Genomic DNA, 24,492 nt, shown 5'->3' on the forward strand with positions numbered 1-24,492 from the left:
TAATGATAAAAAAGCAGAAGATAGAACCATTAAATTCATAAAGAAAATAGGACTGTATGATAGGATATAAATTTTAAATGTATTTTTGAATAGTCTTGGTAAATAAATCTATTTTTGCAGAGACGAATGCCCCGTCAGGGCAAAATCTCTTAAAACCAAAAAAAAAAAAAAAAAATAGAATGCAACAAACGATATAGAAAATTACATGGACTCTCGTGTTACCTTAATGTTTTAACGATCAACGCTCCGTCATCGTAATCATCGTCATCATCGAACCTTCAAAAGCAGTTTTTCTGTTCAAAACTGAAAATTATTCGATGAAAGTGTGTTCACTGTGTTTCGGTTGGAGAATATAATACAGTGAACACATTTTCCTGTAAACATTCTTGATTTTGAACGAAAAAACTGCTTTTCAAAATTCCGAAATCAATGACGGATCCTGCCCCCTTAAGGCGAAGTAGGCTGTCATTGAAATTTGTACGCGTCGTTGATGATTGTTGCTAATTCATCTCACGATTTCGAATCAAAGAAAATCAGTTGGTTTTGCACTGACAGAGCTGAAAAAGTATCAGCATACTGTATGCATGTTAGCACGTACAGTGATACTGTTTCAAGTCAATATAAACTATAAAGACTGAGTTTTATCACTTTGAAATGCAAGCTGAAAAGTCATCATTGATGCCAAAACGAATGACGGGCTACTTAGCCTTAAGAGACTATCATAGTAACTGATTATGTACAACATGGCTCCTTGGATGGCCTGAGTCAAAGAACACCGAATCATTCAAATTTATCGAACTGTATTAAATTTTCAATGCCCCACTCAGCTTAACTGGTCCTTTCCTCCCGTTTGGCAGCAAACAGATGCTTCGGAACCGTCCCTTCCGGGTGGTGTCCCTCCAGACTGGGCAGTATGATCTTGTTCCGTCGCCGTTCCTCGGCCATGGCTGCTGCAGCCGCACCCACAATGAACGGGTTAAACGGTTTCGGTTCCACGCGGGGACTGTTGATATGTGTCGCGTCCAAAGCTGCTGCTGGTGGCGCCGAAGGTGTCGTACTGCCCATACCTGAGGATGTTCTCTGCTCCTCCTCGGCATTTCCGTTGGAATGGTTGCTGTTGGTGGTCGAACCGCTTCCATCGTGCTTCGGAGGGCTTGTGGAAATCGAAATGTCCAATGATGGATGGCCGGAATCGACCAGGATATCGTTGCCATAGTTGTCGTTATTGTTGGCAACGTTGTCTTCGCCGTCGTTATGGTTATTGTTATTGCTGTCGTTGCCATGAGTTCCGTTACTGATGGCCAAGCTTTGCGGCGCACTCTCAGGTGGACTGTAGATGTTGCGTTGATTGTTCTGGGAGGGGTTGGACCTCAGGAGGGCGGGGTGGTTTTGAGGATTTGGGTAAGGATGGTGATTGTTGTTGAGCGACTTCGCAGTCGCCGGAAATGATACATAGCTGATTGGAGTCGATGCGCTGTGGTAAATGTCTCTTTCGCGTAGATACTGATCGTAGATTCCATTCAGTGTTGCCGTATTGCTACGAAAAAGTGAAAATATTGATGCGAGGAAAGTAATGTTAAGCAATGGTGGTTCTTACCTTGACAACGGAATTATGATACCCGTTTCTGGGGGTGCCGGTTCATATGTATGCCGCGGGTAATTCACTTCATCGTCGGCAGCTGATATTCCGACATGATTCGTACGAACGTGATAGGGAAAACTCTTGTTAGCTCTTGAGGGCCACGTAAGCCACAGGAATGCTGAGTGTCCGCAGAATGCTACCAACGTCAGAGCCCCAAACATGACACTCTCTCGAACCCAAGGATCTAGAACGTTCACTCCGACGACTGTTAAGATCGGCCCACTCATGATCCATATCGATCCCAGCAATGTAAATGGATAGTAGAATGGCGCTTTTTCAGTAAATTTCCGTATCGTAGCTGCGCAAGAATAGATAAAGAAGCCCCAGCTCACGCACCGTAGGCCGGCCAATCCGAATCCTGCTGGAGATTCGTACAGATTTAGGACCTCTCCTGGATCGAATGCCTGAAACAAAATTCACTTTTGAACGACTCCACTCGGAAAACTACTTGAAGAAATTTGACGAGCTGACATTTTTATTAAACCGAATTGCAGAACCCTGAAAAATCTACTGAAACTCAGTAATTTGATTTGTTGAAAATATCAGCTCAGCAATTTGCAGCCAAATATTACTGATTTCAGCGGTAAAAGCGGTGTAAAGAACAAACAAACATATCTTTCAATCGAGGGTTGAGCACCTTGAGTTTTCGAGCATTGATTTTCCCTGAGACGCCCTACTAGACATACACTTACCTCGGATTGATAAATGAACAGTGAAATGTACACGATCACGTACAGATTGGTGAACACGGTGATCTTCACCGTGGCGCAGGTCTTCAGTCTAGCACGAGTGATTGTATACCCTTTGGCCATCAGGAGCAGCAACAGCAGGAAGGTGATTTCACTGGCGCTGGTGAAGAACGATCCAAAACTGGTGAAGGGCCCAATTCCGGAAACGGCATACTTGGCCCACGTTACGCTCAGCAGCAGAACTCCGAACCAGTGGAGCAGCACACTCAAGGCGAACAAGCGGTACGTGCAGTGGTACAGATGGCGGGATTTGAGCTCTATGGCACACAGGAATACTGCCAGCAGGAGGAGAGTGTAGGCAATCGATTCGACCAGCAAGATTGGCGGGATGTCTGGAAGGCAAAGTTATTGAAATTACAATTCATATTGGTAGGATAACGTTGATTATAAATATCTGCAGAAAATTATGAAAATATACAGTGATTTTTTAAAATTGTCGTCTCAGTTAGAATTTATGATATGTATCGTTGCTAAACGAAATCATAAATTCTAACTGAGACAACAATTTTACACAACCGGTCTATCGTTTATTTTGAAATTGACTGTAATTTGTTTGTAGCAAAAGTCATTTTTTTGCCAATGTATGATATGATAGTTGATTAAAAATTGGACTAGTGTAAGCTGAACAAAGTTCAAGTTACTTTGAAACAAGCGACATAAACTATAAAACGATAAGTTTTATGTTCATTTATTGCGCGTTCGTTTGCGCGCCAAGCTTTGCCCATTCGTATCCATCCATCTAGTAAATGGCGATCACGCACACATTCCATTCGTTGCCCGTCCCACATAATGGAAGCCATTTTGTGGACGTGAGAGCAAAGCGAGCAAACGGGGAAATGGAGCGGTTCACTCTCTGTTGCGCGACATGCGTATCCTCTGCTCTCTCATGCTTCGTACATTCTTCCCCAGAAAATCACGACCGACTTCCCCTACCCGAACCAAAAAACAGTGATATTTAGACGCGCAAAACGTGCGCATCGTGCTATGCATACACAAATTCCTTCTGCTCTCGCAAGTTTTTAAAACTACCTACAGCAATAAAACAGTACTTCTCAAAGCTACTTTTCCTGCCAATTGATTCCTTTTTGATCCTTGTTTGAACCCATGCTTTCGATTTTACGTTGGACTCGAAAGCGAAAGCTAGCGGTGAGAATCCTTCTTGGACATCGCACAATGGTAAAAAAAAAAACGAGTTTGGCCAAAACTAGTTGTATCGCCTTAATCGATGAAGAATGTAATCTGAATATGTTATATGGCGTTTTCATTATTTCAGAAGGGGTTGTTCACATCAGTCTTCCGAAATCATCATTGCACAAGAGAGATTCAAAAAGCATGCCTTGGAAAATTTCATTTTCTAATGATCGATTCAAATCCTCGCATTTCATTGCTCCTATGATCATTTGATGTAAAATATCATTGATGCACATCATTTTAGCTGCCCTGGAATCGAATATTTTTGACGATTATGCAATGCAATCGTCAAAAGATCGATTAAGAAAATTAACACTAAGGAAATTAACTGATCTACCTACGTATAACGATCCCATAAATCCCATATCCCAAAGGATAAATTATTTTTTTCGAAAGAATTTGACCTTTGGAAAACCATAGCGTAATTATCTTTAGAAAGGTGCCTAGAAGGAAGAATTTCAAGAATGTCTATTTAAAAGAAGTTGGTAAGGACTCGAAGGGTCAAAACAATCACTTTTCTCCGCGTCCGCAACACCGTAGAAGGTGGATTTTATTATGCTGTTCAAATAAGTTATTACCAGATTTGGTCGGATATCAGCTGAAGATAAATTGTAATACGTGTGCCTTAAGAGGGTGATTTTCGGTGAAAAGGTCTCACGTAATAAGTGAACTGTTTCCTGGATCGACGCATACAAAAAAAAAAAAAAAAAAACTGATGGTAGGATAGATGTTGTAAGTCGTCAGAAAGAGCTCTACCTCTCTTTTTCTTCAGTACGAATGAGCCATCTTACCCCGTAACGCATCATGTAGAGGTGGTCTACCCGCGTCACGGGAACTCTAGAGTCTATGAATGGAGAGTTGCGCGAAGACTGAAACCAAGTCTACCTATTGAACCGTCAAATCGTCAACCTATCGAGCAAAATAAACAAACACGTTTTGGGGCGAGAAAAGTATTGTTACCGCGACGAAATAAAAAATATGCTACGGTTTAAGTTACGGTGTGATACGATGATATAACAAAATAATTGCTCTTTAGGGCCTATAATTTGTGAATGAACCTCCATCTTGTTATTTGTAATGTTACGGTGATGTAAGAAATCTCCCTCCATCAGTGGAAATATATAACTCCGTTTCATAGTTGAAATGCAACTGAAATTTAATAAACTATACAGAGAACGCACCGTGTGCAGCATAGGAAGGAACACATAATTTACTCTTTTTTCCCCGAAAAGTTATTTTGTAGACGATCAGAGAGCATTGAAAAACAAGATAAACTTTTATTCCTTCGAAACCGGCTATTTGGCCTCAATGGAAGTTGATCCTCAATATCAGCTTCTATATTCGAATAGCCTAGATAGCCGTGTAGTGTCGGTAGCCGATTGCAACAAGGCTAGAAATAACACTACGGATTGCCTGTTCCGGTGGTATAAGTCCATCATACAGGTGGCCCCTAATTCATGGTGTCATGCGGCTAAAAGCATACCGTGCCTAGGAATGAATGGTTAGGGGGGTCAAAAGAAACCTAACCGTGAACGGTGCCTGTGGAGTACCAGGGCACCCTCCACAGTATTATGCCCTTACTGTGCTACCCGGAGCAATGGCGCAGTTGACCTTGTACTTCTCCGAAATAATCGGCTACTCATATTTAGCCTCAAATCAGAGGCTTGATACGAGTGGGAGCATGTTAATGTAATATGAATCGAATCAAAATTATCCAGGTGAACCTTCATCATGCAAAGGGCGCATCAGCAGTGCTCAGCAGAAGGTTCACCAAGGAAAATATCAAAGTGGGACTAATTCAAGAGCCCTGGGTAAATAATGGAAGGGTACTTGGTTGCCCTTCGAGCAGTTGTAGAGTTTTGTACGACGAAACTCAGTCCAAACCACGGACGGCTATTCTTGTAAATAGGGACACAAAATTTGTCCCAATTACAGAATTTATCCGTAGAGACATTGTTGCGATCAAAGTAGAGGTGCCAACTATCCGTGGGAAAACGGAGGTATGTATTGCTTCTGCTTACTTTCCTGGAGATGTTGAAGATGTGCCTCCATGCTCTGTCGTTCATTTTGTCAACTACTGTAAGAAAATTAATGCCCAATTTATAATAGGGTGCGATGCAAATGCCCATCATACAATTTGGAGCAGCACCGATATTAATAAAAGAGGAGAAGATCTTTTAAACTACATGTCGTCTAACAACATAGACATATGTAATAGAGGTGATTCTCCTACTTTTGTAAACTCTATCCGACAAGAGGTTCTTGATCTCACGATCTGTAGCGACTTGTTATCGGAGAAGATTGTGAACTGGCATGTTTCTGATGAAGAATCATTGTCAGATCATAAACAAATCCGGTTCGATTTTGAAGCTGGATCAGAAATAACAGAAAGCTATAGAAACCCGAAGAAAACCAATTGGAATCTCTATCGTTTTCATTTAACGAATAAGAATTCGTATAACGGTGAACAGTTCACGACTGTTTCACAACTGGAAAATGCCTCTGATGGGATCATTGACCAAATGGTCTCATCTTATCATGCTAGCTGTCCTATTCAACAAAGGTCATCTAACAGGGATGTGCCTTGGTGGAATGACAAGCTGGCAGGATTGAGGAAGAAATCCAGGCGGTTGTTCAATAGAGCAAAGATCACTTTAGATTGGGTTGAATACAAAAAAGCCCTAACAGAATACAACAGAGAACTAAGGCACGCCAAACGTAAGGACTGGAGACGGGTATGTGAAACCATCAACAACGCTCCTGCAGCTGCAAGGCTGCACAAAGTCCTTTCAAAAGACCATTCAAATGGTCTAGGTTGCCTTAAAAAAGAAGACGGCAGTTATACTGTTGACTCTTCTGAAACACTAGAAGTAATGATGAGAACTCATTTTCCTGAATCGAACCCATATTCGGATGAAGAACAGGTCTCAGATGAGGCAAGACATGTATGGTCGATAAATGCCTATCAGAAAGCTTGTGAAATCTTCACGCCTTCGAGGGTCGAATGGGCATTGAGTTCTTTTCAGCCTTTCAAATCTGCCGGGAAAGATGATATTTTCCCAGCCTTACTGCAACAAGGAAAAGAGACGCTTTGTCCGCTCTTAACCGAAATATTCAAAGCAAGTGTTGCGCTTTCATATATTCCAAAAGCGTGGCAAAAGGTCCGAGTTGTCTTCATTCCAAAAGCTGGAAGAAAGGATAAAACAACTCCCAAAGCCTTTAGACCTATAAGCCTTTCCTCTGTTCTTTTAAAGACAATGGAAAAAATAATTGATGACTTCATCAAGTCAACAAGTTTAATAGAAATGCCTCTTTGTAAATACCAATTTGCGTATCAATCAGGTAAATCTACCATTACGGCGCTGCAGTCGCTGGTAAATAAAATCGAGAAATCTCTTGAAGCCAAAGAAATAGCCGTGGTTGCTTTTCTCGATATTGAAGGAGCATTCGATAATGCATCCTATAGCTCTATGAGTTCAGCCATGGAAGCAAGGGGCTTGGATAAAAGTGTTATCGAATGGGTTATGACCATGCTCAAGGGTCGCACAATTTCTGCTGATCTAGGAGGTGCGCAAATATCTATAAGATCTACGAAGGGATGTCCTCAAGGAGGAGTGTTATCGCCCTTACTGTGGTCTCTTGTAGTAGACGAACTCCTTAGAAATTTAATAGATCAAGGTTTTGAGGTAATTGGATATGCCGACGATGTGGCCATCTTGGTTCGTGGAAAGTTTGATAACACGATTTCCGATCGGTTGCAAACTGCGTTAAACATTACTCTCAAATGGTGTAGGAAAGAGGGGTTAAACGTAAACCCTTCAAAAACTACTATCGTGCCTTTTACCAGAAGGAAAAAGGTAAAGCTTATACAGCCTTCTTTGAATGGAGTTCAAATTCAATTTTCGGAAGAAGTTAAACACCTTGGTGTTACTTTGGATAAGAAATTGAACTGGAACTCTCATCTGAGCAAGGTCATAAGTAAGGGTACTAATGCCCTATGGGTCTGCAATAAAGCCCTAGGAAAAACTTGGGGACTGCGACCTAATATGGTAAACTGGATTTATTCAGCAATAGTCCGACCAAAAATTAGTTATGCTTCACTGGTATGGTGGCCCAAGACAAATGAGGTAACCGCTCAGAAGAAGCTGGCTAAGTTGCAGAGACTTGCTTGTATATCAATGACAGGGGCAATGAAAAGTACACCATCGGTTGCCTTGGATGCCCTTCTTAATATACTGCCTTTGCATCAATTCATTAAACTGCAAGCTGCAAAAAATGCCTTGCAGTTTATTCGTTATAATAAAATACTAGATGGTGATTTGATTGGTCACATGAAAATCATCAAGGAATTCAATTTGAATTCAGATAACAAAACAATAGAAGATTGGATGACAACGAAGACCAACTATGATGTTCCCTTTAAAGTGGTTAAACCAAGCCGCTATACTTGGGATTCTGGTGGGCCAAGTTTACGTGCAGGTTCTATTGTGTTTTATACCGACGGGTCAAAGATGGGCGACAATACCGGAGCTGGAGTTTTCGGCCCTGGTATCAGCAAGGTAATCGCTATGGGGCGCAGTCCCACTGTGTTCCAAGCTGAAATACAAGCCATCATTGACTGTACAAATGTTTGTCTCAAAAGAAACTATAGGTTTGCAAAGATCTGTATTTTCTCGGACAGTCAAGCAGCTTTGAATGCTCTAAAGGCATTCACATGTAGATCAAAGTTAGTGTGGGAATGCATTCTTTCTTTGAAGCAATTGGCCAGTAGGAACGAAGTTACATTGTACTGGGTGCCCGGCCATTGTGGAATTGAGGGGAATGAAATCGCCGACAATCTAGCAAGACAGGGTGCAGCTTCGAGCTTTGTCGGCCCTGAACCGTTCTGTGGTATTTCTGAGTGCACTCTCAGGATGAAACTGAAAAATTGGGAAATGTCCATGGTAGAATCCAATTGGAACGCCACGGATGCATCCAAGCAAGCGAAAAGATTCATAAAACCCAGTCTAGCTAAAGCCCGGGCTATACTGAATCTTAATAAAGGAAATCTTAGGGTAATAACTGGCCTGATGACCGGTCACTGCCCAAGTAGGTATCATCTTAAAAATATAGGAAAAATACAATCCTCTGAGTGTCGTTTTTGTCAAGCTGAAGACGAAACTGCTGAGCATTTACTCTGCAACTGCGGAGCATTGCTTAATCAAAGAACGTTAACATTTGGAAAAGGGTTATTAGAGCCCTTGGAAATTTGGCAAGGTAGTCCTAATAGGGTAATAGACTTTATAAAACGAGTTGTGCCCAGTTGGGACAGTGTGACACATCAACCAATGTCTATCACATCTCAATTGTGAAAGGATATTTGATGAGCACCAAATAAAATATGGGTCATACCACAATATTCCTAAATAATGGAAGCAGTGGTTAAAAGGCTCTACAGATGAGGGAAAAAAAAAATTCCTTCGAAAATGTACAGATCGGGTCGGTGTTCATATACGTTTAGTGGGAAAAAAAATGGAAAATTAGTGTTTGGCAACATATGTTATAAACTTCCGGATTCTTTGTTAGTGATTAAATTTGTTGTGAAATCACGCGCATCGCAGGAATAAAGGGTCGAAATGATTATGCCAATGGAAAATAGTTCAATAATTTATTGATTATGACCTAATTTTTGGGTTGAAATTAAACAAACATTTGGGTTGACGAAAACAAACATTTTTAGTGACATTATTCTCCTTCTTCCCCAGTGACCTCTATGATGGTGGCGCATTATATTTGCCTATATTAGTTATTCAACCCAGATTCACGCTACAAATGCGACTGTTTTCGGTCAATTCCCAGAGAGCAAACGGCTAAGAGAAATTCACTGTTCCAGTTGCTCGTCGCGCGGGAACCGAAAAAGATCAAAATTTTGAGTTCATGCTGTTTTCATTGTTATTACTTTATAATTACAAAACCAGTGATCAATTTCAGTTTCATTCTTTGCGACTTTGTAAAAAAAAAATTCGAACATTTGAATTAAGAGTGCATTTGAGTGAAGTGACTGGAAAGCGCACACAGTAAAATAGGTGGCCAGAGTAATTAAATGATTTGTGATTGGGGAACCTGTTGCCAGTTCTCTTTGCGCAACTCTCCATTCATAGACTCTAAGTCTTCCTGGAAACATGATTGGTCGATTTCCACATCAATATGGAATCCATTCCCTACTAGCAAACAAAGAATTGTTAGCAAAATTTAATAACACCTTAAGCAAATTAAATAAACTTTCGCCTTATACTCTTCGTAATTCTTAAACGCGTACAACTGCTGACACTTTGCAAGTTTTTCAATCACACAATGAAGCGAAAATTGCACGGTTGCTATGCCTACTACCCATGTTCGTCCAATGTAAGGAGCTGATATTTTTTTATCCCCATGCTTCCATCCTCAAGCTCGATAAAAATGTTCAACCATAAGCTTTCAGATAGTGTGTAACTTTGGGAAAATATTGCATTCCTTAACCTTCCGTCAGTCGCTCAAAAAAAATTACACCAGCGGTCGCATCGTGTACTGAGTACACGCGGAGCAATTTTGATTGTACATCCAAAGCTAGGCAAGATAGAATATGGATGTCTTCGACAAATTTCTTCAGTCCAACGGTACCAATTGGTCAGTGGACAGAAAACACTTTGGAAACATCCTCATCTTCCTGTGGCCATCGGATTGTGCCCCGGGGGAACCGATGTAGTGGACATTTCGCAATGCAACATCTCGTACACAAATATCTCAGGATCTAGATTTTTTAGCAAGATGGTGTCTCCGGCAAAGTTATTCAGTAGGTCAAGGGCTAACATTTGATAGGCTGCTTGTTTCGAAATTCTGCCACCAGATGGTGCTAGTGAGCATTTAATTTTTCAAACACCGATATCTCCAAATCCTGATTACCTAGAAAGATGATGTCTTCGACAAAGTTGTTTAGTAGGTCAAGGACTAACATATGATAAGCTACCTAACAAGAAAAACTGCCACAAGATGGCGCTAGTGAGCATGATTGAAATATTAATCACGAATATCTCAGGATCCCGATATTTTAGAAAGATGGTGTTTTCAGCAAAGTTGTTCAGTAGTTCAAGGGCTACCATGTGATGATCTTCTTGATTCGGAATTCTTTCAATAGATGGCGCTAGTAAGCATGATATTTTGCGAACACAGATATCTCAGGATCCTGGTTATCTATAAAGTTGACGTCTTCGACAAAAGTGTTGAATAGGTCAAGGTCTAGTATGTAATATGCCACCCAACTTGAAATTCTACCACCATATGGCACTAGTGATCATGCTTTTTTTGATCTCGAATAACTTAAGATAATGATATTTTAGCAAGATGGTGTTTTCAGCAAAGATGTTTAGTAGGTCAAGGACTAAACATGTGATATGCAGTTTGATTCAGAATTCTTCCACAAAACGAAATTTTCGAATTGAATTATTTCAGGATCCTGGTTAGGGAAATAAAATTAGATTACAAAGATGGTGTCTTCGATGAAGTTGTTCTGTATATCATGGACCAACGTGTTAAGTGTAAAATATACCTACTCAAAATTCTTCCACATTCAATTCAAAATGCAATGGGCCGTTAGATTTCAAATAATTCCATCAGGCTAGAGAAAGAGCTCCTAGTTTATTTTTTTTTTTTTCAAATACAGAATCTCAAGTTCCCGATTTTTTTAAAACTTGACGCCTTCATCAAATTTATTTGGTAAAAAAAGTGCTCACATGTTATTGGCAATTATATTTTGAGTAACCCTGCGCCAGTGAGCATTTAATTTTCTGAACATCTTATGATACTGATCATTTGGGCTCAGCAATACACGTTTTGTCAAATGTTAACACATTTCGCTACCAGTAAATTAATAGATAAGCACAAAATAAAATTAAACATATAGGGTTCATTCTACTTCAAATTGAACAATATTATTTTTATATTTAGTAGAAAAGTAGGACGCAAACTTCTCGTTGCTGGTGATAATCTAAATTCGTTGCTGCACATCTCGTGAGAGCACACTCTCGCAGTACTGGTCGGGTTTGATATTATGGCACGTCTTTTTCCTCCGGAAAATCAGCTTGAGAGATAGGCCGTGACCGATAATTTCACTTACTGGTTGTTTACAAATAAATTTAAAGTGCTCGTTGTGCTAGTATAATCATAATATGGTTATACTAGCACAAAGAGCACTTTGAATTGATTTGTTAACAACACAGGCAATATCTATCACATTCGAGGTGATTCGAACAATGTTGTAGTGTGCGTGCCATCCCGTGAGTCGCCATGAGAGACCGAGTTTCTCATATCACTTTGCACTAACACATCCATCTTTGTTTTTGTGTAACAGCTTTCTGCCACCCATGAGCCTCTGTATGTGTCATAAATTGTTTTGTTCTTTTAACTTGTACTGTGCGCCGTGTGTTGGAGCTGTCTCGCTCTCCCTCACGGGCAACTCGAAAACAGTGCACACAGAAAAAGTCCAATGTTTTATAGCATGCATAGGCTCATGAGCTCTTTTCTAGAAAACCGATTACGCCTTCATAATTATTTGATCGTTATTTTGTATTATTATTTACCTTCTAGAACCTCCGACACGTTCGGCATTTGTATAGAAGAACTGTCAAAGACCTTCTGAATCAGCTGATTTGAGACGTCTCGTGAAAAGGCTTATTGCTCAATTGTAACCACCATTGACAGTTCTTTGATTTCAGCACAGACAAAATGGCGTCACACTCTCATAGGTGTCCATCGATCATTTTTTTAACGACCGATTCGTATATTTGCGACCAACTGCAGGCTACAATGATTTTGATCGTCATATTTTTAAATATAGTCAAACCTGTATTAGTCGATGTTCCATAGTTCGATATCGACTCATGAAACCATACTTAAAACAAAAAAATCATAATTACTATAATGCTCTCTTTTATCAGCTTTCTAAAGAATATCTGTTCCATGAGTCGATGATCTTTTGAGTATCGACTGGAAATTTGACTGTCCATGAAATTTTGAAGTATATTCTGATGGGATTTTCATGCTGAAGAGCACCGTTTTCGAATCACACGGTTTATTACATGGTAAACATGCATCAGTCTTGGACAGAATAAACAACTTAGTTGAAGCAATCACGATCCTAGATATTTGGGTTGAAAATTTAGCATACTCAGTGGTACCATTTAGTGGAAGAATTCCCAAACAAGTGTGGCCCATCACAAGTTTGTACTTGACTTACTGAACTTTTGAGCCGAGAAGTTTATATTTGGATGTAATCGGGATCCTCAGATATTAGCAATCAAAATATGCATGCTGAATAGCGCCACCAGTTGAAAGAATTTTAAAACTTGAGGTTCCTTGCATTTGAGCCTTCATCTTTGAACAACCTTGCCGAAGGGGTAATATTTATTAGTAATGAAAATATCTCAGGATCATTTTTCTAAGCGATCAGGATCCAAATATATCTGCGTTCGAAAAATTGCATCTTCAGCGTCGTTTTGTGGAAGAAATCCGAATCAAACGGAACATCACATGTTTAGTCCTTAATCTACTAAACATCTTTGCCGAAAACACCATTTTGCTAAAATATCGTTATTCTGAGATATTCGCGATCAAAATACGTCATCTGTTGGTAGAATTTTAAGTTGGGTGGCATATTACATGCTAGACCTTGACCTATTCAACACTTTTGCCGAAGACGTCAACTTTATAGGTAACCAGGATCCTGAGATATCTGTGTTCGCAAAATATCATGCTCACTAGCGCCATCTATTGAAAGAATTCCGAATCAAGAAGATCATCACATGGTAGCCCTTGAACTACTGAACAACTTTGCTGAAAACACCATCTTTCTAAAATATCGGGATCCTGAGATATTCGTGATTAATATTTCAATCATGCTCACTAGCGCCATCTTGTGGCAGTTTTTCTTGTTAGGTAGCTTATCATATGTTAGTCCTTGACCTACTAAACAACTTTGTCGAAGACATCATCTTTCTAGGTAATCAGGATCTTGAGATATCGGTGTTTGAAAAATTAAATGGCAGAATTTCGAAACAAGCAGCCTATCAAATGTTAGCCCTTGACCTACTGAACAACTTTGCCGAAGACACCATCTTGCTAAAAAATCTAGATCTTGAAATATTTGTGTACGAGATGTTGCATTGCGAAATGTCCACTACATCGGTTGCCCGGGGCACAATCCGATGGCCACAGGAAGATGAGGATGTTTCCAAAGTGTTTTCTGTCCACTGACCAATTGGTACCGTTGGACTGAAGAAATTTGTCGAAGACATCCATATTCTATCTTGCCTAGCTTTGGATGTACAATCAAAATTGCTCCGCGTGTACTCAGTACACGATGCGACCGCTCGTGTGACGGGCCTGGTAAAAAAAAAGTTACACGAGCGGTCGCACTGGTGTACTGAGTACACGCCTAAAAACTTAGGTTAAAAGCACGATGTTTTTGAATACTTTTCGTTGTTTTTTTCGAAAAATTTCCTCTCTACAAGCAAGAAGAAGAGTAGATCTTGGAATAGGACCAACACCCGGATCAATTTGAAGGGATTTTCAACGTGTTTTTCGACTTTTCGCAAAGTGCGTGTACTCAGTACACTAGGGCGACCGACGGTGGGTTAAATATGAATTTTGTAATTTATTTTATTGTTACATTTTTCAATTTTTTGACTTCAGTCAGTTTGACGTCATAAAAGACAAAGAAATTTAAATTTTAGTTCAGAATCATAATAATATAATACATGAGGTATACTTTAAAATGATAAAAACCATAAAATCTCAAAAAAATGCTTGTTTTTAATTATGAATCGTGGTTTACGGCTAACCAGCCGAGTGGAAGTTTAACAACTACCGAAAAGCTAAACATTACATATAATTTGCAGTTGGATTAGATGGACAAATTGATGTGAAGATTTGCGAAAAAGTTACACGTCTTCTCAGTGAGAATCGAACTCACGACTCCCCGATCTCTAGTTGGGGCGCGTTACCTAAAAAACAATGCGCTCTCGGGGTAGGCATTGGATATATATAGAAAGCGTTGTGTTTGGATGGGCATCTAATTCTTCCGAAAGAGGTGCACTTTGCGAAAAAGGACCACGTGATTATTGAGCTGAAATCTAATTCAGGTTAACTTCTGCGTTCATGAGTCCTCTCATGGCGTAGTGGTAACGCGCCCCAACTAGAGATCGGGGAGTCGTGAGTTCGATTCTCACTGAGAAGACGTGTAACTTTTTCGCAAATTTTCACATCAATTTGTCCATCTAATCCAATTGCAAATTATATGTAATGTTTAGCTTTTCGGTAGTTTTCAAAAAAATGGTTTGGTAGTTTTGGGCAGGGTTGAGAAACATTCTGAAATTCACTCTACAGTAGCCAAGCTAAGCCAATCACAGTCAGCGAAGCCAGTGAAACTCACACCCATCGCTGCTGTAGGCGAAAAGCCTTCAAATTTGTAAAACACCCGTTGCTAAGGGCTACCCAAAATTACTGTAGAAAAATGTTCTATTTTCCGCTGCATTTCCCGCATTTAGAGCCTTCAATGACACTAACGATTTAGAAAACTCATGCACCCAAAATAGGCTACTTGATGAGATTCACGTTTTTGAACTACTGTACTGAGAAGAACCACGTGATTTTCGCGAAATTCAAGCCTACTACTATTACCATTCCCAGCACTGGGTTTGGCCGCTTCTTTATATGGAGCCCGACCATTGTGCATCGTTCTGAAAAAAAAACACTCACACGCAAGCATGGAAAAAATCAGCTCTAACGACAAACAACACGGTATTTGAATGGTTCCAAGACGGCCGTCGCTCTTGCAGCAACATGATTTCAATACCTCACCACGCGCGCTTATCATAGATATATGGAGCATCCGATGAACTGTTTGTCGTAGGACAAAGGGTTTGTCGGATATTGTAACATGTTGCGATTAATGCGAATCAATTTAAAATTCACAGATAAACTTTCTCACATACTATGCACAATTGGCTTTCCGATTAAAAACGACAAGCTATAGACAAATCGAGGAATGCAGTAAGAAGAATCCTCCAAAATTATGACTTTAATTCGCGTTGGCTCACAAGCCGAGCGATTCATTTTTCGCGGAGCGGAGTTTGTTGTGATGGCTTGACGACTAAGGGTTTATCGTTGTTGCTATGATCGCATGATAAAGAACAACCACGATACATCATTTGTTTTATCATGATCACTGGATTTCTATCCTTGCTCACAAGGTCACATCTTCTTTAGTTTATTCACTAAACATGGTGCAACCACGAACAAAAGGAAAAGTGAATCTCTGACTTCACAAATTCTTTTCAAAAGAGTGGATTTTAAACCTGTCAATAAATGTGGCAATATGGAAGAATGGTTTCTCCGGAATGCGCCCTTTCTTTCAACGGAGGAAATGAGCAATCAGTTAGATGCTTTAGACAAATTTTCCGAACATCAAATCGAAGCAGTTTCAGGCCCAGGGAGGTAACAAAGAGTGCCGCCTACCCTGGTCAGTTGTTCCGAATTTAAAGGATTTAGGCAGGAGATCTTGAACTCTGTTACGGGAATCAAGATTTCCTTCCAGATTGCAAAGAAAGGAGACTATCTCGTTTTACCGGAAACTCTTAAAAATCATGAACTTCTCAAATATCTTGGAAAGAAGAAGCACAATTTTTTACTTATGACAACAAAACTGAACATTTGTTTAAGGTCGTCTTGAAAAGTCTCTCAAGTGACTATAAGAGATCAAAAATGGAACAATTAATTTACTTGGATTTTGCCCAATCCAAGTAATCAATATGAAAAAAGAATCAGGATCATGAAAGAGCAAAAAGCATACCAACGCAATCTTTTGGACATATTTTGAATCAATTTGATCAGCACCAGGTACACCTTAGCAGTCTAGCCATATTTTCAGTAGACAACAACCTTCAAGCAGATGAATTCTCAACCAGATTTTACACCGCCAGATAAGACCTGTCGAAAAACTTTGTCGGAGATATAAACTTTCTAGCTTATCAGGATCTCGATAGATATATAAAATTGAAGAAAGATTGTCGCTAACATCACCTAGTGGATAAATTCCCATTCAGATCTTTTATTTCCAGTCTTTTAGCTCGTCAAGATCTCAAAATACAAAAGATTGAAGTAAATTTGTTACTAGCAGATGAATTATCAAACGGATGTTTCACTACCAGATCGCCCTTGATCTGTTGAACAACTTTTCCAAAGACACCTACCTTCGTGCTTATCAAGATCTCGAGATATAGAAAGTTGATGCAAATTTGTCACTAGCACCACCTAGCGGATGAGTTTCCAATCAGAATCATTACTGCCAGATCGCCGTTGCACGGTGTGCTTCGTAGAGCAATTTCAAAACAAAAAATCGGCATGTCTGAAATTTTGACACAAGAAAGCCATGATTGTCTTCTTTCATTTGTAGCCAAAACGAACATAATTGGTCGGGGGGTCTAGAGCATTTTTTTTTAATTACGGACTTTGGTATACAGGGTGATTACTAATTCCTGTCAGTAAAGCAGATGATTGTAGATAAAAGATGTACGTATGAATTTTAATTTCCAGTGTACATCCTGTATTGTACATCTATAAATTTTGTTTTGACAAAGTAAAGATTAAAGCTTTTTTCATTTACTTTAGTTTTTAGTCATATGTTTTGTTTGAAAGACATCACACCTGGCACGCACGTTTTTTACAGATATGTATTTTTGACTAAACTTCGCTGAAAAAAATGCCCAATTGAAACAGTATGTTGCCACAATCTTTCAGACTTACTAGGGAATAGCATACCCAAGCAACACACATGTTATAATAGAGTATTTTTAAACTATATATGACCAGATTTGGTCATATATCAGTTGATAATACTCAATTATGACATGTGTGCTACTCGGATAAGACTGATTATGGAACATTTTAGCGAAAAAAATATGTCTCTTTTGGTTAAAATATATGTTTCTGAAAAACGTACATGTTAACCGTAATGCTTCTGAAACAACGCATGTTGCTAGAAATTAAGGTTAAAAAACAAATTTGTTACAGTATAGATGTCCAAAACTGGATATTCACTGGTAATTAAAATTCATACAACCATCTTTTTTCTATGATTACTTATTTTACTGACAGGAAATAGTAATCACCCTGTATACTACTTTAAAACAGTGCTGGGAACGTTAATAGTAGTAGGCTTGAATTTCGCGAAAATCACGTGGCTTTCCCAGTGCAGTAGTTCAAAAACATGAATCTCATCAAGTAGCCTATGTTGGGTGCATGAGTTTTCTAAATCGTTAGTGTCATTGAAGGCTCTTAATGCGGGAAATGCAGCGGGAAATAGAACATTTTTCTTCAGTAATTTTGGGTTGCCCTTAGCAACGGGTGCTTTGCAATTTTCAAGACTCTTTGCCAACAGCAGCGATAGGCGTGAGTTTCACTGGCTTCGCTGACTGCAATTGACTTTGTTTGGCTACAGTAGAATGAATTTCAGATTTTTTCCCAACCCTGCTTTAAAATTAAAAATTGAAACAATGTTGCGCTAAAGTGCATGCACATTATGTAAAAATAAAAACTGGTCACGTTCCGACTGTGTCGTAATATTCATTACGCAACTGGTTTTAGTTGCGTAATGACTATTACCACACTGCATAACTCAGTGCAGAAAAGTAGGCCGTTCCATGACAGATTAGTGTGACGAAAAGCAGCCTATTACGATGAAAAATTGCAAAAAATACATTTCTATTTTCATTGTGGTTTTGGACCAAACTGGTTTTAATTTCCCTTCTTATAAGCACAATTTTCCTTTAAAAGACGTTCGTGTTGCTGTTGTTGAATTTTTCGATCATTTTGAAAATTTATGCGGTTTGATACCAAATATATCTGGATGTTAAAACATTCAAAAATATTCAAAATGTGAAAGTTTTGTAGAATTTACAAATGGCCAAATAAGGAACCATTCTTATTCTTTCTTATTCGCCTGAGATGTTAGTTCAAGTTTCGTGTGTGTCAGTAATTTTTGTTATTAGCTCGTGAAAACATGAAGTTTCTGAGTAACATTTTCAAAGCTGATTGGATTCATTTATATTTATTAAGGGCAGAATCAATCTATGTAAGTTTTACACAATATTATTAGAATTCTGTACAACCCTGGTAAAACTATTACAAAACAATACAGGCAAAGTGTCACAAACTCTATCACACGATCAATCTTTTACAGGTAGATTTTCAATGAGTGAAACATATCGATGGTTGTTTGAATTCATTTTCACTTTTTCAGACGTAAGTCAGTTCTCACCACAAACAGAGACAATCCAGCTTTTTAAAAGCGTTAATGGCTGCCTTAAGTAGGCTCGCTTTCTGGTAGGGATCGATCAATTTGACATCTGGCTTGGGTAGTTTAATATTTAGCGGACCCAAGCTAAACGACACATAGTTTGATCCCTACCAGAAAGCGAGCCTGATTGCGGCAGCCATTAGCGCACGTAAAAAACTGGATTGTGCCAAAATTGCACTATCATGCAGAAAATTGGTTTGGAATATTGGATTTATCAAACGTAATATTGAGGCTGTCTTTGGATCAAACGTGAACTTATTTATTATTCTGAGATCTATGACAAAAAGTCGAACGACGAAATGTCAAAAGGAAAAAAAAAGCCACAGGAATAAACCAGGGATAAAATGTAAAAAATCTTCTTTCAAAGATGGGAAAAATTCCCACCATTCAAATCATTTCTGATTATTTGCCATTTCGACCTTTTGCCTTATGCCTTTTGACTTTTTGTATTCTCGACCTCTAGTCTTTCGACCGTTTGTCCCTTATCCAAGCCAGAGAGATGAATATTGCTTTTCAGTTACAAACCAAAATTTAAAAAAAAAAATTGTTTGATATACTTAGTTGTGAAAGCAATAGAAATTTCAACATTGGATGAAGAAGAGGGAAGGTAACAGGGACCCATACCTGTGATTTTTTAGGTCTATAGCATAATCTACAAGATAAGTGACACAAACTTATTCACAAGTTTCATCTTAATCCGTGTCAATAGTTCACCTCACCTAAATTTATTACTTTACGATGCATTTAAAATTACAAAGAACAAAATAAAAAAAAAGTTGCACTACATCCCCCGATGGATTATTTTGATTTTAGCAATGAATGAAAGAGGAAGGTCTTGGCTTTCATCCGTTCAAATTTGAGACATGCCGATTTTTTTTTGTTATAAAGTTACATAAAAAGACACCGTGCGTTGATCTGCTTCACAAGTTTGCTGAAGACACCAACCGTGCCTATTCCGGGACAAAAAACGCCGCCTGGAAGAAGAGGAATGTGAAGAAATGGAATAGCTGCATCGTTCACAATAAACGCATCCCGAAAAGGCTTCGTGCCGCGAGCCGAAATGTGTAGGGATAAGGACAGAAGCATCTTGACGGACGGACGTGAGGTGATTGAAAGGTGGAAGCAGCACCACGATGCACACCTGAATGGCACGGAGAACACAGGCACAGAGGGTCACGACAGCGGAGGAAGTGACACGGCGGATGAAGGAAACCAACCTGCCCCCACATTTAGGGAAGTTAAGGACGCCATCAACCAGCTCAAGAATAACAAGGCCGCTGGTAAGGATGGTATTGGAGCTGAACTTATTGAAATAGGCCCGGAGAGGTTGGCAGCCTGTCTGCGCCGGCTGATTGTCAGAATCTGGGAAACGGAACAGCTGCCGGAAGAGTGGAAGCAAGGGGTCATATGCCCCATCTACAAGAAGGGCGACAAACTGGAATGTGAAAACTATCGTGTGATCACTATCCTGAATATCGCCTACAAAATGCTATCCCAGACTATCTTTCGTCTTCTATCACCAATAGCAAATGAGTTTGTGGGAAGCTATCAAGCTGCTTTCATCAACGGCCGCTCGACAACGGACCAAATCATCAATGTACGACAAATCCTCCAGAATATCAAGTCCCAACGCATCACCTGTTTATCGATTTTAAAGCGGCTTATGATAGCATCGACCGCGAAGAGCTATGTAAAATCATGGACGAGTACAGCTTTCACGGGATGTTCACAAGACTAATAAGAGCAACGATTTGGCGTGCAGAATAGCATGAAGAATTTGGGCGAACATTCCAGTTCGTTTGAATCCCGCCGAAGACTTCGACAGGATGATGGACTTTCGTGCCTGCTATTCAACATTGCGCTAGAAGGTGTCATGCGGAGAGCCGGGTTCAATAACCGAGTTAAGATTTTCACAAGATCCAGCCAATTTGTTTGCTTTGCGGATGATATAGATATTGTCGGCCGAACATTTGAAAAGGTGGCAGACCTGTACACTCGCCTGAAACGCCAGGTAGCAAAATGGTGGTGAATGCGTCAAAAACAAAGTACATGCTGATAGGCGGAACCGAGTGCGACAGAGCCCGCCTAGGAAGAAGTGTTACGATAGACGGGGATACTTTTGAGGTAGTTGATGAGTTCGTCTACCTCGGATCCTTGTTAACGGCTGATAACAACGTTAGTCGTTAAATACGGAGACGCATCATCAGTGGAAGTCGCGCCTACTATGGGCTCCAGGAGAAGCTGCAGGCGAGAAAGATTCATCCCCGCACCAAATGTACCATGTAAAAAACGCTTATAAGACTGGTGGTCCTCTATGGACATGAAGCATGGACCATGCTGGAAGAGGACCTGCAAGCACTTGAGGTGTTCAAACGAAGGGTGCTTAGGACGATCTTTGGCGGAGTGCAGGAGAACGGTGTGCGGCGGCGGAGAATGGACCACGAGCTCGCTAGGCTCTACGGCGAACCCAGTATCCAGAAGGTAGCGAAAGCCGGAAGGGTGCGCTGGGCAGGGCATGTTGCAAGACTACCGGACAACAATCCTGAAAAAATGATGTTCGCGTCAAATCCGGTTGGCGGGGAGCACAGCGAGCGAGGTGGCTTGATCGGGTGAACAAGATTTGGAGAACGTGGGCCAAAATCGAAGTTGGAGAGCCACAGCCATGGACCGAGTAAATTGGCGTAACATCGTTAACGAGGGTTTATCAAATTAATTGATGTAACATCAACTAAATAAATAAATAACCATATTTCCATAATGCCAGATTATGGATAAACCACATATGAACTACATATATTTCGATAGTGGTGAACGAAAGTACAACTTTTCCGAAAGCACCGGTCATCAATATTTAGTTAATAATCTTGGGGCATTTGTATTTTAAATAGTGATTCTCATTAGTGCCATCTGGTGACACTCATGGTGCTCATGGCTTAACCAGGAACTTTACTGAGAAACAGTCGACTCTCCACATCTCGATGTTCTACATCTCGATATCTCTCCCTATGTCGATAATTGCTTCGGTCTCTTCATTCTGCATACGATTTCGCTCTCCATATCTCGATATCCTCCTTATCTCGATATCTCCAAATCTCGATGTGTTCCTGTTGATTTTTCGTTCCAAATTTCCTCTGCATATGTCGATACGAACATTATCAAGGTTGCTAGACCAGATTTAAATGATTCATAACAATTTGGAAACTCGAAACGAAGTTTGTTTCCTAGTAACGGAGTGATTTTCAATCTAGTGTTCATTAAATAAATGTTCTTTGTTTCGATCTCTCCCTATCTCGATGGTCCCTTCGATATCGCGATATGGAGAGGCGACCGTATCTTCTTCTTCTGTTTGGCATTAACGTCCTCATGGGGACAGAGCCTGCTTCTCAACTTAGTGTTCTTATAAGCACTTCCACAGTTATTAACAGAGAGCTTTCTTTGCCAAATTTGCCATTCTCGCATTCGTATATCGTATGGCAGGTACGATTACACATTATGCCCCAGGGAAGTCAAGAAAATTTCCTTTACGTAAAGATCCTGGACCGACCGGGATTCGAACCCAGACACCTTCAGCATGGCTTTGCTTTGTAGCCGCGGACTCTAACCACACGGCTAAGGAAGGCCCCTGAGGCGACCGTATATAAGTTTTAAATTTTGATGCTCACTAGCTCCTCCTATTGGCAAAATATGGAACCAAGTACACAAGCAATTTTTAGCCGTCGAACGAATGAATAACATTGCCAAAGCCACTTGTCTTCTAACTTAACTCAAACTTGAGATGTATCAGTTTGAAATATTTGATGAATCACCTAAAATACCGTTAGAAAGCTTGTAAACAGTAAACTTTTTGAGAACAGTCTACTCGAAATGGACCAAAATGTCACTTTATGCTTGTTGTAATTTTTGGATCAACGACCTCAACACTACTTACACATTTCATCGGCTGAAAAATGCTCGTGCCAAAAATCTCCGGGAACACCATTGGTCATCTTGAATCTGTAGAAAACGTCCAATCCTCGGTTGCTCCCACAGTTGGAAATGGCAATGTACCACCACCTAAAACATTCCAATATTTACTCTCATTGTCACATTTCATAAAGTCAAACTTCAATCATACCTCTGCCGTGAACTGGTGAATGTACCATGATTGCTGCAGCTCACTATAAGCTTTGTATCAAACTTGGCAGCTCTTCTGATTCGGGTCACATTGTCGAGACCCTCTGCCGTATTATCAAACAGTTGTTCCACGTACACGCGGTAATCGGTACTGTTCTCCAAACCGTTGTACTCCACGCTATGCGCCTCGGCCATCGGCACAAAAGTACTGTTCTCAATGGTCGACAAATCGATCTCCGTTGAATTCCATTCGAATTCTTCGCTGGGATCCACACTCACTTCCGGTGTGCTAGGTTTCAAAAACTGATCGTAGGTAAACGTGTCTTCCTCGTTCGACGGGGTACGACCCACAGAAGGATCTGGTGAGCTCTTTTTCAAAACTTCCTTGTTGTCTTTTGAGTTTTGCGTTAGAAGGGAACAACCAGAGTACAAATGGTTTCGTGGCGTCAACGTCACAATCTGATTATCAATTACGCTCAGCACTGAGAGTTTCTCAGAACATGTCTGCAAAGGAAATATATACTTATATATGTTTGACATTTTAAGATTAGAACAAGATTCCTACCAATGGTCTATCCGATTTATACACCGCAGGCCATTGCGTTTTATCGTCGTAGTAGAGCAGGAGTTTCAACTCCCCATACCGTTTTTCGTACTCAATCTCGTACTGATACCGACCATGATTCGATAGAAAGCAGAACCTTGCCAAGAATGCCCAATCCTAAGGAAAACAATGAAGTAGGCCATTGCTCTTACCATCGTTACCAAGCAGGAAACATATTCCTCCATAGCAAAGAAAACTAGATTGCTTACCGAAGTTGTTTTCAGGTGTCCTTCCACGTATTTAGCATCACTAACACCAATCAACCACAGCAGGCTTATCCAGATTGCAATAAACATGATCTTGAGAAGCAATTATCGCTAAAAAATGCTCTACAATTTAGAGATAGTTTACGGACGGTTCGGAAAACTTTTTCCAACTTCGCACCAACAAAACACTGACCGAGGTGTGATTTGTTTGCCTGTTTCGGCGAAACCGTTGTTAGGGACACGTTAGTGCATTATTTATTGTTGGTGGACTGCGTATAGTGGAAACGCTGACTGACTGACCATGAAGAGAAGGTTGCACGTGTTGGTTGGGATACGTTAAAACACAGGTTGGAATTATGTTGGAGAACTTGGTTGAAATGTATTACATTACATTGCAATTAACTTGCATTTCTTACTTGAAGCTTCTAAACCAATTTCGGCCAGAGCTTTTACGATATCTTAAATATCGGAATTGCTCTGCTTTGTCGCACATCTACTTGATTGCTTTGAAATGCTTATATGAGGAACTTGTTTATGAACAGTAATAAGCGTCGGATTTTTTTCTATGAAGACTAAAAAATATATATGAGGGTGATTATAGAACGAAGCCACACCTCAAA

At 40.0% G+C, this 24,492-nt stretch overlaps 1 protein-coding gene across 1 annotated transcript; it reads right to left on the reverse strand.

Annotated features, from left to right (window-relative positions):
- Positions 1 to 708: 708 nt before the first annotated feature.
- On the reverse strand, positions 709 to 24,239 carry LOC5569138 (transmembrane protein 145). The gene is made up of 7 exons (XM_001652694.2): positions 23,876 to 24,239; positions 23,628 to 23,783; positions 23,064 to 23,566; positions 22,878 to 23,002; positions 2,335 to 2,723; positions 1,598 to 2,046; positions 709 to 1,537 (listed from the first exon to the last, which is right to left on the reverse strand). The coding sequence occupies exons 1-7, from the start codon at positions 23,960 to 23,962 to the stop codon at positions 829 to 831; spliced, it is 2,418 nt and encodes an 805-aa protein (XP_001652744.1). The 5' UTR covers positions 23,963 to 24,239; the 3' UTR covers positions 709 to 828.
- Between the last annotated feature and the right edge of the window lie 253 nt (positions 24,240 to 24,492).

This window comes from Aedes aegypti, chromosome 3 (genome assembly GCF_002204515.2).
Source record: "Aedes aegypti strain LVP_AGWG chromosome 3, AaegL5.0 Primary Assembly, whole genome shotgun sequence".
NCBI classification, from domain to species: Eukaryota; Metazoa; Arthropoda; class Insecta; order Diptera; family Culicidae; genus Aedes; species Aedes aegypti.

Excerpts from the sequence above, each read along its gene's own strand:
- LOC5569138 (XM_001652694.2), bottom strand. The coding sequence starts at position 23,962 with ATGTTTATTGCAATCTGGATAAGCCTGCTGTGGTTGATTGGTGTTAGT. Across the intron at positions 23,784-23,875 it reads GACACCTGAAAACAACTTCG|GATTGGGCATTCTTGGCAAG; the intron begins GTAAGCAATCTA and ends TGTTTTCCTTAG. Across the intron at positions 23,567-23,627 it reads ATAAATCGGATAGACCATTG|ACATGTTCTGAGAAACTCTC; the intron begins GTAGGAATCTTG and ends TTTCCTTTGCAG.